Consider the following 13,470-nt stretch of genomic DNA (forward strand, 5'->3'; position numbering starts at 1 on the left):
TGATGGAGGTTGGGGGTTTCTCCATGACCTCCAAAGACAGTGGCATTTAAACTGAGAGTTCTGAGTGACAGCGGTGAATGGAGAAGTAGCATACTCTGTTTTCATTACTGATGGATTTTATATTTATGAATTTTTACAAGCGTTCACATTTATTTGTGACCCCTCAAGTCAGTCCTGGTTTTCCGAGCACAGACAGACAAGCAACCGTGCAGGGTGTCCAATCGTTCCTGGCCGAGGTCAGCCGAGGCAACGTTCTGCCTTCTTGTTTCATCTCTCGGATCATAAACAAATGGGCTTTTCCCAAAGTCTGTTTAACGCCACGTTTGTCTAATCTCTGTGCTTTTTGTTGATGACCTCACTGTTTAAAATGACTGGCAGCGTTATGCTCGCCAAAGAGCCGTCTGGGACTCCTAAATGCAGGAGGGCCAGCAATGTGCTTATGCTCTGAAAGCTGCCTTCGGCCACAGATCCAGGACTCATGGTACAGTTGGCTATGAGTTTAATGTAATGAATCAACGGAATGCATCAAATAGGGTGGCTTTAAACAGAACCATGAATAGAACAAGGTTATGTTTTCACCAGTTGGCAAAAATGCAAAGGCACAGACTGGCAGAGGGAGAGCCCCACGTTGTCTCTGGGCAAGATGATTCTGTGGGTGGCGTTTCTGCTGACTTCATTAAGTACAACTATAACGAACAACCAGAGAAGCAATACATGGGCGAGCATCAGATAGCTACAAGTGCGGTGTGTGTCCAGAGCAAATGGGAGCACACACATTATTGCCTAGAACGCAAAACAGCACAGCCACTCTGGCAAGGACTACGCATGTCTCCTATGACATGTATGTATCCCTTCTGCATGATCTACCATTACCAGATATTCACCCATATGAAGTAAAAATGTTCATTCAACAGTGTGAATGTTTACAGCAGATTTAACTGTGGGTCCAAATGGTAGAAAACACTCCTCTTTTGTTGAGGAAGGAATAATCAACTTTATTCAATAATAGGGAAGGGGGTCTTATCAACATACTAAGCAGTGTGTGATAATTCTCCAGCGTGTAATGTCCGGAGTCAAAAGACCTCATACTAATAAACCATCTGTGTGCATTCATACACATGCATATGCCTGTGTGCACCTAATTGTGTGTGTACAGATGCACTTGTAGCATATGCACCTGTGTGTAAAGGCCAGAGAACAAGTATCCTACACACACACACACACACACACACACACACACACACACACACACACACACACACACAGTTTCCCAAGACATATCCAGCTAGAGTAGATTGGCTGGCCAGTGAGCCCCCAGGAATCCTCCTATCTCTGCCTCTGCCTCTCTTAGACTAAGATTATAAGCTATGCCTATATACTTGGCCTTTAAAATGTGAATTCTAAAGATTAAACTGAGGTCTTTGTGTGAAGCAAGAACTTTACTGGCTGAGCTATTTCCCTCTTTAGAAGCAAAACATAAAAAATAAATAAATAAATAAAATAAAATATAAAAAATAAATCTTCAGAAGAAAATAGAGCTCCTGTTTCCAGAAGTCTCAATAGAACACATTGGTTGCAAAGACACATATAGGAACAGACAGATCATCATCATAGTTGGTGGCCACGCCCTTAAATGCCTTTGTCAAAACTCCATGGAAGGATGAACCAAAGGACAGTGTTTCTTACTTGCCCGGGGGAACCCTGGTCTTCACCTGTCATAGTAGCTGATAAAAGACTGGGAGCATAAAAAAAAAAATTCTACATGATATTTGATGTAGAATGTTACATGGCGACTTGAGTGGTGTTGCCTCTGAGCACACAAAAATATTTTCCTTTCTCTTGCTTTGCAACATCCAAATCTCATGTTGTGATGGATTTCTTACTGGCTCTCTGACAAGCACTGAAATCTGCAAAGTTGCCTGTGATTCCAAAAATGGTAAGGAAAAAACAACAACAACAACAAATAAAACTCTTTGTCAGAGGACAGAACTCTTTCATGATGGGAACTGCCCAGTTAAATGGCAGCTTGACCTTGAGACCATAGAGAGAAAACATCAGAGAGAATATGACATTGCCGCTTATCTTCCCTGTGTCTGGTTATTTAACCATGGGCAACTGTCAGACGGGGGTGGTTTAGCTTCCGATGTCTTTGGAAGCCAGAGAGGCCCACCACACTCTCTGAGAGTCCCCAATGGTTTTATCCTTCCTTGTTTACCATGGCCTTGCTCCATTAACTCAATTATATTTCAAGAAGCGATGATGTCGTAAATGAACTCACCATCCCAATCGAGTTGATGAAACTCAGTTTCACCATACAAGGTGTACCTAACCTTTGGAATAATGGGCAAGCTTGGCTTGCTGAGACTCTGCATTGCTCCCAAGCCTTTACAGCAAATTCAATAATATGTATCAGTCATTTTGCAACACTATATCTTCCGATGCACCAACAGGTCCTTCCTGTGGCGTGGCATTTTAACAATTTACATTTTACTTCACAATGTCAGAACACCTTACCTCTATACGTGTACTTTTGTTTTGTATAAATGGCACTTGTGATAAACACACATACTACAGCCACTTAATAAATAAATGGAGGCAGGAATTTTACTCTAAGCACTCTGAAAACTCTGCCTAAGACGGGTATATGCCCCAAACCATGTATTAAAGTAGGTGGGTGAGATATTATCTTATGTTGCAAAAGCCCTTACAGAAAGAATAGTATTGTTTCCATTCACTAAAGCAAAAGCCAGCAAATGTCTTTATCTTGCATGATTTCTGTAGAATAGCATGAACTATAAAAATCACTAATTTCTACATTGTTGTGTTTGGAAGCTTTTAGAAGTGCCGCCATTGGTGTTTATAATTTTAAATTTCCTTAGGATTGCATGCACCATCCTGTTATTTAGAGTTGTAAGTTCCAAAAAAAAAAAAAAAAAAAAAAAAAGGAAAAACTCCCCTCAAGAGTTAATTTGTAGCAAGTGTTCCTTAAATATACAAATGGCAACGTTGTTTCCAAACAAGGTAATTACAACTGTGCACAGAATGTTTCTTCATTAGTAGCAATTAAATAATTTACTAAATTGTGCAATAATTCATGACGACACATGCTAACCCTGCTCAATTACAGGAGCTGGTGATAGAAGAGTTCCGTGCACCCGTGCCTAGATGGAATAAGAATGGTAATTTTTGATTCCTGGACAAGCCAGTTTACGACTGTAAAGTTGCTAAGTAGTGCTGGATGCAGGAAACACACGATTAATCATTTGAGCATCGTGGCATAGTGAGTAACCGCCATAGAGTCCATATTGTAGTTTGCCTAAATTCTAGTCTTGTATCCTAGGACATGTCGCTTCATTTCTCTGCTCTCTACTTCCCTTATCTCTAAAAGGAGCATTAGAGAAAAAAAAGGAAGGAAGGAAGGAAGGAAGAAAGGAAGGAAGGAAGAAAGAAAAGAAGAAACAGAATGTAGCTTGATGAAAAGAATTTTGAAAGAAAAATTCGCGTCTGCTACACAGGAAATCCCAGGAAATGGTCAGCCAGCAGGAGAGGAAATGGAAACAACAGTGGTGGAATTGAATCTTCATCCAAAGTCATTCTGACAGGCTGTGGGGATGGCTCAGTCCTGAGTTATAATCCCAGCTCCAGGGACAGAGTTGGAGCCAGGAAGATCCTTCGAGCTCACTGGCCAGCCAGGCTAGCCGATTGTGAGCTCCAATTCTGTAAAAGACCCTGGCTCTAAAAGCAAGGTGGAAAGCAATAGAAAAAGACACCTAACATCATCAACCTCTAGCCTGCTTGTACGCATATACTCTAACATGCACTCTAGCATGTGTACACATATATACACATACACACATACACATACATACACACACATACATGCACACATATACAGAGAGAGAGAGAGAGAGAGAGAGAGAGAGAGAGATTTCAATTCCATAAAATTATCTTAGGAGAGAGGTTGGGGTGGGGGGACACAGATTGTGTTCATACACCAGATACCACACTCTGATGTGACTAGATCACCTAATTTAATTATATTCAAAAGGAGGCCAATGATTATCTTTTAGTATGAATTAAACATAGAAGACTAATATTTTTATTAAGACAAAAATACCCACTGGATTCTGTCCTGATTCTAGTGCCCAGGGCACACATACACTACCCCAGACTTAGGCATAAATACTAGATGGGCATCTGCGAATGAGAAGAGGCTGCAGGTAGAACCCATGTGGTATGAATCCCAGGCTGTAAGGCAGGAGGGAGGGCTCAGATATGAGCATCCAAACCGCTATTGACATGCGGCACAACTGTCTGAAATGTCAATAGATACAAAATGAGGATTTCATAATGCAGAATAATTGATTCCTCTGCTTGACTGAACAGGAGCATATTTTCTCCATGAGAGCAAAATAATGACAGCATTCTCTCCTGGAAACTTCCTCACTTCAGGACTTGAATTTCCCAGCAAAGCCCATGTGACTCTGTGGTCTCGATCACGCATGACGAAAATAGGGAAAACGGTCTGAAATTGCTTATCTTTTCTCCTTTATTTTGTATTTATATATGACCATAGCTTTTTAAAAAAATAAGATACAGCCTTTCTACCAAGTGTGTATATTAATAGGACTGTCTGTTACAATTTTCGGAGCTGAAGTGGATGAGATACAAAAATCGAGTAACATTCAATTTATCTTATTCATCCTCAAATGCTCTGCTGAGCTTTAGAGATGTAACACACTGCTTTCTATTTCACTCTTCCTCCGTGTGCCGTGATGCTGGGCTCGCTGGCTCTCTGGTTTTTACTAAGTATAATTTAGCTTTATGACTACCAAACCAACCGTTAATCTTTGCAAAAAAGAGTACAAAACGGGCAAGGTAAGAAGACATCTGTTTTCTTGAGCATGGTTTCTTTCTTATGCCCTGGCTTCCCCTCCCCCATTCAGTTCGATTTTTATTTTTGTGTCTCTTGGTTTTTAATAGGGTGTTACGTTGCCCAGGATGGTCTTGACCTCACAGTTTAGCCAACGATAGCCTTGAATTCCAGATCCTCCAGCTTCCACTTCTTGGGTGCTGGAATTGCTATGTGTGCCTCTGTGTCCAGCTGGATGTCTGTACTATCGAGAATTCGGTGCAAAGACAAGAGATGGAGCTCTGGGTCCACCTTTTAGCCTTTCTCTCTCCATTGACTATGTATAATTTATGCTGCTGTGAACCATTAGCACTGTATGCTCACTCCTTTGCCTTTTCTGTATACCGTTACCAGCATTCCGGAGCCCTTGCGTTCCGATTTCTACTAAGATTTGAACTGGATTTCAAGGTCTAACCTAGATGGACCCTTCCTCAGGAAGCCCTTCTCAAAAAATTTAGCTCTGTACACATTAACCTCTCTGTTTTATTTTTCTTAGATTTTATTCTATTTGTTTTTATTTGATGTGGATCTCTGTGTGTGCCTGATTGGCTGTATGTGTCTTGTGTGTGTGCAGTTCCCTCGGAGGCCAGGAGAGGGCGTCACCTCTCTTAGAACTAGAGATACAGGCGGTTATGAACCATCCACCCACTGTGTGTGAGTTGGGAAAAGAACCAGAGAACTCTACAAGACCAACAAGTATGCTTAACCACTCCACTGTCTTTCCGGCCTCCATCTCTCTCACTCTTAACTAACATGGCCCTAGATCTCCAGAACACTTGGAATAAGCCTCACATTACATTACAGCACCACATTTGTCTGGATTTGAATTTGGACTGGACCACCAACTCCTCACAGGACATTATAAAATCCAGATCTCTTTCCTTCCCTCTCTAGGTCCTAGCATAGACAGGCAAAGAAATTTTTTACTGGTTACCCATTATGTGGTAGCTTGCTCTCTCATAGAAAAGGAAGGGTGAAATTCTTGCCTGACCACAGTCCTCTTAGACCAAGTAATAGCTAATTCTAAATAATTTTTGTGTTCCTTACTACCTACGTAGCAATTACTTAATGTACACTTGATGTTTGCATGTGTTTGTGCACGCGCGTGCGTGTGCGCATGTTTGTGTGCTTAAGTGTACAAACACATGTGGATATGTCCATGTGAAATCCAGAAGGTGAAGTAGTGTGTCTTCCTCCATTGTCTTCCATTTTGTTTTTCTGAGATAAAGTCTTGCACTGACCCTGGAGCATGCCGGTTCGGCTAACTGACTAGCCTACAAGCTCCTGCTTCTGCCTCCGTGGTGCTAGAACTACACGTTGCTTCACCCAGCTTTTTCATGGATGCTGGGAATCTGTACTCAGGTCTTCATGCTTGCATGGTAAGCACTATACCCCGTTATCCCCAATAAATACTTACTTTACATAAAGCGTGGCTTCTACCTTTCCAATCTCTGTTCAACAAATTCTTACTGAGGATCAGTGTTTTGAGTTACTATGGGCTCTGTATTTGTGAAAATGCAGGGATTAGCTCTTTTCAGTGGCACTCCCTAGGCATTTGGCTGCATCAAGATGAAGCTAAACGTCTCCTTCCCAGCCACCAGCTGTCAGAAACTCAATGATGTAGATGAGGAACCTGGACTTGATACTTTCTATTGGAAACACATGACCACAGATGTAGCTGCTGATGCTGGGTAAAGAGTTGAAAGTCTGTGTGGTCTTCTCAGTGATGGGACAAACAAGGTTTTCCCATGAAGCAAGGTGTCTTGACCCATGGCAGAATGTGCCTACTGTTTCTTCTTATAGACCAGGGAGAACTGGAGAGAGGAAGCTCGAGTCTGTTCAGGGTGCATTGTGATGCCAGTCTGAGTGTTCTCAACTGGTTATGGTCAAAACAAGGAAATAAAAGGAAGAGGAGGAGGAGGAGGAGGAGGAGGAGGAGGAGCAGGAGGAGGAGGACCAAGAGGAGGAGGAGGAGAATGAAGAGGAGGAAGAAAAGGAAGAAGTAGAAGAGGAGGAAGAGAAGTATATTGTCACTGATAGATAACGCCCACCAATGTATCCTCAGAAAGCCCTTAAGCAAAGAATATAAGAAGCCCGTAAAAATTCACCCAAGATTCAGTGTCCTGTTACATCCTGCAACACAATTATCAATGCTTTGCTCTGAAGAAACAATGCACTAAGAAACATCAGGAGGAGGCTACCGAATATGCTAATGTTTTTAGCCAAGAGAGTAATGAAAGCCAAAGAAAATGCCAGGAGCAGATTGCCAAGAGACATGGGCTGGCCCCCCTGAGAGCCTCCACTTCTAAGAGTCCAATTGGAAGTATGTCTTTAAGAGTAACAAATAAATGACCAGACCTCTACTAACTACAGGAATTAGAAGAGTAGAGGCTGATGGTTCTGTCCCTAAGTGCTGCGGCACTAACCTTTCTTTATATAATTTAAGTTAATCCTCCTCGTGACCCTGTAGGATTCTACTGTCCTTCCCTCACATGTGATGAAAGAAAGGTTTGCTCAAGATCGCTCAACCGGAGAGTGGGATGAAGGCTGGTTTTGAGCCCAGCTTCTCCATCGAATGCCAAAGCTTGTTCTGCCATGGGACAGAACTGCGGAAGTGAAGCAGGCTGCTCAGAGAAGTGAATAGAAAAACTGCAACAGAAAGGGATGGCAGCGATCTGGAAATACGAATGACTATGATGATAAAGCCCTTCGATGTCTATGTTACTCCCTCAGTCCATGGGGCACAGACATTGGTCCTGGGAAATGAAATGACTTTTCAGAACTATCAGAGAAAGAGGCTAGGGATGCAAGCAACGTGACGTCCTAGAATCCTTAATTCTAGTTTATCTGTAGCCCCTGTATTAGAGAGACAGAGAGACAGAGACAGACGGGGACAGAGAGCCAGAGAGATACATAGAGACAGATAGACTACATGTGATAATAAAATAAATGAGGGATACCTAGGGGAAGGATGGGAAATAGCCAGAGGTGGGCAGAGGTGCCAAACCAGAGCGGTGGGAACAATGGACAATTGAGAATAAAGTACAAATTGTGTGTGCAAACTTCCCAACAAAATTCATTACTCTGTATGAAAGGGGAAAAGACAAAGGTCATGGTGGCCTGTTCTGCCAGCCTCAGAGGTGTAGTGAAGACACCCCTAGGAACCTAGTGGAATGCAGGCTTTCTTGTCTCCATCTTGCTTCTCGTCGCTGGCCACCTTAGCCTGTGTGTGAGTGGCGAAGCACCTGCTGCCTGCGTAGTCTGCGGAGGCTGGTCATCTGCGCCTGCCAGTGAACTTCGACCTTTTCCTCATTGTAATGGTTACAAAACACAGGCCAGATCTCCGAGTTTCCTAATAGCCATACGAAATATCTGGCTCCAGAAATCCCAAAGTCCATAAAGTATGGCCTGGCTCCAGCCAAACCACCCACCTGGGTGAGCTATTCCATTAAAAGGCACAGGAGTGGTCCGTAACCGCCCGTCCACTCATAGTGGCCAAGGGCACCCAGATCCTGGACTCCTGCAGAAAATTTCAGCCTCACACAAGGAAAATGACTGCCTTCGGTAGGGTCTTAGAGAAGTCTCCTTGGTAAACTTCTTGAGAGCAAAGCAATCACCTTGTTTTCTTTTGGTGTTCTGGAATGCAATTCAAGGCATAAAATGGATAATCGATAGTTGTGGTCAGTTAACAGAAGTAAGTGTGTGTGTGTGTGTGTGTGTGTGTAAAACTAAAGGCATCGTTTGACACCAAAATACTGTGTATTTCATCAGGTTTCGTGGACGGTATATTTGCATATACTCATGCATATTTAAATGCGCCTCTACTTTGGTCTTAAAATAGTGAGCAAGACAGACAAGCAATGTTAAAATGCTCCCCCTCCTCTTAACACTAATAAACAGGATAAATCAAGGATTCCCTCTCTTACCTTTGATTCTGGATCTCTCCAGTATTATTCATAAAATGTTTTTTGTGAGACCCGGAGCCTTCCAGATCAGCAATTTAGCAAGACCATGATCTATGTAAGGTGATAGATGCCTTCGCCGTAGCTTCCCTCTGTGTAGTCTTGCTGACCCTGTTGGTCTTTCAGGAGGCAAAGACTGAGCTGAGACAAGGTCATAGAGCTGCGTTAACCTTTGGGTGACTTCTTTCCTGTTCAGTTAAGACGAGATTAACTGAATTATCAAGCTCTAGGAGAGAAGGGGCGAGGGAAAGACAGAACCGAAATGCTCCCAGTCGCATGCATCCCAAAATGTTGAAATCATCTTGTTCTGGGATTTGAGGAGTTAGGACAAACACCTCAACCCACTGGTTTGCTACCCCAAGCTTATGTGCACACATGGGTGTGATATACCATATGATCAGGCCTCCGTGTGGTACAAATCCCAATCTCCAAAAGCCAAGAATCATTTTCTAATTAAAATTGATCCTTGATTCACGGGTGTATGTGAGCCATTCTGATCGCTCTTACCCTGACCCCTCTCATCTCCTTCTTCCCCCCATCTAGCCACTTTCCCTTCCTTTCCCTACTCCTTTCCCATATTCCTGTCTTTTTTGCTCATTTGTGACCATTGGGTTTAGCCAAGGCCATCCATATGGCCTTAAGATCAGAATTATTATTGGAGTTCGGCAGGTTCGCCAGCCAATATACAGTTGAAGACATTGTATATCCTTTTGAGCTCTCTCACACCCATGGCTGACTGTCGAAAAGCCCTGTCTTGAATGGGCCCCTTGCAAGCAATTGTGGCTGCTTCGTGTTCATGTTAATGTTAACTGGTGTCAAGAGAACAGAGACTCCACCGCTCTTCCCACATTTTACATTCTCTCCTCTCTCATTCCGCAATGTTTCTTGAACCAGTGATAGGAATGGTTTGTTTAGGGATGAGGCCTTGTACTTTGCTTTCTCAGCATCTTGGGCGGTCATGTGTCTCTAGGTTCATGAACTTGTCCTATGGAGTGAAGCCCGAATCATCTTCTTGACCTCTAGAAGAGAGACTGACACCAACTTCGTGGTCATACTCCAGTCTGTCCACCCTGTAGAGGTGCACCAGTATCTGCTCAGGGGTATTCTGGGAAAATCTGGTCTCTAAATTGTGTCTTTACTTTCTACTAAGTGTCAGATCTGGTGTGATCAAGCCAATGGGACCCCTTATGAGTCTGTGGCCATCTATAAACTCATTTTGACCCCTTTGCTGAGATTAGCCAACATAAACATGTTTGAGAATTCATATGTAACATTCCCCCATCTGCAGGAAAGAATTCCCATCCTATGGAATCTCCTTCTTGTAAGCAATATATATTTTTTCTTCTTCAGAGTGCTTGTTTAAAAGGATGCAAAGAATATATTTCTTAAAACCATTTCCCCCGTGTTAGGTACTCCACTGTGTTTATTCAATAAAATCTGATTATTCCTACATGCTTATAATGTTTCAACATTATTCTGTGTCTCTACGTGAGGATGTTTTAATTTAGTGTGTGAAATTTTATACAGGATTGTATTTGTGGCTCCAATTTGATTTTCTTCAAGGAAGGTATGTGGCCTTTCATTCCTGGCTGGTTTGTTTGGTCAAAGACTTATAATTCCATGGGAAATATATTCTATCATCTACTTAAAAATAAACCCTCTCGTTTTTTTATTTTCAAAAGTTTCATAAAAGCTGTTCCTATGAAGTACAGTTATCTCCCCTAAGTTAAAGGCTGATGATATGTAGCAGAGGCACGTATTACGAATAGCACCTAGCCACCCAGGAAGGTTATGACTTAACATCTGAATTCTGATGCTCATTAGTTGTAGGACGTGAGAGCAATGCACTTCCAAAGGGCAAGGTCAGGATTACATTATCCTGGAAATGTCTTTGCTGAATAAATGTGTAAATATTTCAAATAAGTATGAAGAGATTTTTATTTCTATTGAGGACTTCTCTACAGGAAGGAAGATCACCCTTCTTGTTATTATTGGAGTCTGTGTCACAGCGCATGCCCTTCCTCCTTCCCGATTTCATTTGAAATGGCCTGGAAATAACTGATTACTTTAGATGTAAGACTCTTTACCTTGGAGTCAGATGTCTGGTGGGCAGACTGGAGCTAATGGATTTGGTTATTTTCAAAGCATTCTTATCTGCAGCAAGATTCTGTTTGGAAGTGAGTCCTCAGCTGTATATCAACATGCACTTGCTTTGCGCAGAACACATGAACACGGGCTCTGTGATTGTGTTTCCCCTTCTTTAACAATACAAAGGAAAGAAAAGAAAATGCACCCAGAACCCATCATTAGGCTAGTTTGGTGGCACTCTTCTTTTTACATTATTAGCACAAGGGAAACCCAGAACCAAATTTGAAGAATGGGGCGTTGCCTCATTGGGAGATGGCGTTGCATCATGGGAACATGGTGTGATTTAATTTCATAATTGTAAACATTACAGTGGGTATGGCTGATTTCCTTTGTAACCCTTGTCCACTTCACTATGGCTGGACAGCTGAGTTAACATGGGTAGGTCCTGGCTTCAGATTCTTATCCTGTCTCTTCTTATTTTTGTGGGTGTATTTCAAAAAATTCTGAAGGAAAAAAAAAGCCTACTTGGGGATGAATGTGTCTGAAATCAAACATTTTTGTAAGGCCATAGCTTGACTAAAAGACGAGGAAAGTTTCTGACCATTCCAGTCCCAGCACTGTGTAAATGTTTGGAAAACAATGTGGTTTGTTTTTTTTGTTCCTTGAAATGGGGTTGGGAGGAAGGAGAACGGACAGATCTGAATCTTTGTTACAGGACTAGATGTCTGCATGTGTTCTAAATTACAGCCACAATACAGGGTCAAGGCTAGCTTGGTTATATGGAAAGAGAAATACTAGAATCCTTCCTGTTTGATCATCGGAGGGTGAGGGCTGTCTCAGAACAGCACTAGGTAAGCAAGCTTGGCTTAGTAGATTTTTTTTTTTTCTGTTATGCGCAATACTGTAGGCATGCTTGCCAACGTTTTAAGTAAAGCGGACGCTTGGTAAGTAGTCTTGAAATTCAGCATAAAGAGATTCATCTGGGGACAAAAATAAAACCGTGGTTTACGTAAATGCAGTAAAAAGTTTCAAACATTGGAGAGAATTAAACCTGGGTCGTAAGGTGAATGGTACGGCTAACGGTGTTGTTTGTTGTTTCTTCTGTTTAAAATGCTATGTCTTCTCTTTGAGATTAGAAAAATAGCGTCCTTTCCGTTTGTAGATGGGTTTTCTGGAGAGAGTTCTAGATAGGATGAGCCTGGGGACTAGTGGCTCAAATTGTCTGGCACCTGGAGCTCATTTAGCTGGTAGACACGGTTTACTAGTCTTCCACATACAGGCGGTCTTGAATGCCGCATGCTGCTGCGGGAGTGGGCAGCCCGAAACCAGGACCTTGGATGCTGTGAGCTGGGTGAGTCCTGAAAGTCTTAAGCGGAAGCTTTCTCCTCCCCAAAATTGGTGTCAGTTCAGGGCCCGGGGGCTGGGATGCCATGGGACCCGAGGGAAATTGCAGCTTCCTCAGACCAAAAGCTACTTTGGTGCTAACCATCGGATGCTTTTGTCAACCGAGAAGGGTTCTGGGACTGAGCTGAGAGTGGCATCGGGGTGCTTAGCTGAAGTGGCGGGGGAAGGGCATGTGGAAAGTGATCAGAGGCATGGCAGAGAGCTTCCGTGCCGCCACAGGTGACCGGTTAGTAAGGAGGTGGCGAGGGACTTTGGTGCGGGGGCCCTGGTAGCGCAGGGGGGCAGTACTGTGTCGGGGTGGGCCGCTCGCGGTCACCTGCCCGCGGGGGCGGAGCGCGGCGCCCAGGCGCACCCGCCTCCCGCCTCTCGCTCCCGCCCCGGAGGAAGCGGAGGGGCGCGGTGTAAACAGAGCGGCGGCCGTGATGTCAGCCGGTCACATGGAGCCTCTTATGGCTCGGGATGGCTCTCGGCGGGCGGGCAGCTGCGGCAGCTGCTGCTGTGGCTCGGGCGGCGGCGGCAAGAGGGGGCTCCGGGGTCGGACGGTCGGCTCTCCCTGCGCTCTCCGCACCGCGGCGTAAAGGATGTATTTTGTGATCGCAGCGATGAAAGGTGAGCTCCGGGTGGCCCGCGGAGACTCGAGTGGACTGACGGCTCCGGGGGGCGGGGAGGAGGGCGCGCAGGGGGAGGGGTGGGCGCGCCTGCCGGAGCTCACGTACTGCCCAGGGGCAGCCACTGGAACCCAACGGGGCCCCCGGGGCCACGGCAGAGTAGCCACTAGAGCCCGGAGGAGGGTTTGGCCTGCCTCCGGTCGGTGGAGCTAGACTCACGGGCCCGATCCCCCCCTCTGGCGTCTCCTTAGCCGCTGTCACTCGTCTGGGTGCGCCTGACACCCAGCGGGGCTCCCCCAAAGAAAGTTTGCCGAGAGTCGCAGCTCTTGGAACGCATAGGGAGGATCTGGCAACTGGGAGGAAGCTGGGGACGTCCACACTGGGTCCCCAGGGCCCGCACCCCGGGACAACTCTGGCCTATGTGGGGGGAGGAGCGGCGGCCAGGCCGAGCCCTGAATGCGAACGCTAGTGGTGTCATCCCCAGGACTGGTTAGCG

General features: G+C 44.5%; 1 protein-coding gene across 3 annotated transcripts in view; it reads left to right on the forward strand.

The window, feature by feature from the left end:
* The window catches only part of Rora (RAR related orphan receptor A), a 722,958-nt gene that overhangs the window by 619,218 nt on the left and 90,270 nt on the right, over window positions 1-13,470 (forward strand). The window contains exon 1 of one of the 3 annotated variants that reach the window (XM_032909337.1): window positions 12,851-12,975. The exons of the other annotated variants lie outside the window; for them this stretch is intronic. Coding sequence (XP_032765228.1) covers window positions 12,948-12,975 — 28 coding nt within the window. The 5' untranslated portion in view covers window positions 12,851-12,947. Of the gene's footprint in view, window positions 1-12,850; window positions 12,976-13,470 lie in introns of those variants that run through there. 3 annotated transcript variants of the gene reach the window in all.

The sequence above is a fragment of the Rattus rattus genome, chromosome 8 (assembly GCF_011064425.1).
Source record: "Rattus rattus isolate New Zealand chromosome 8, Rrattus_CSIRO_v1, whole genome shotgun sequence".
Taxonomy (NCBI): Eukaryota; Metazoa; Chordata; class Mammalia; order Rodentia; family Muridae; genus Rattus; species Rattus rattus.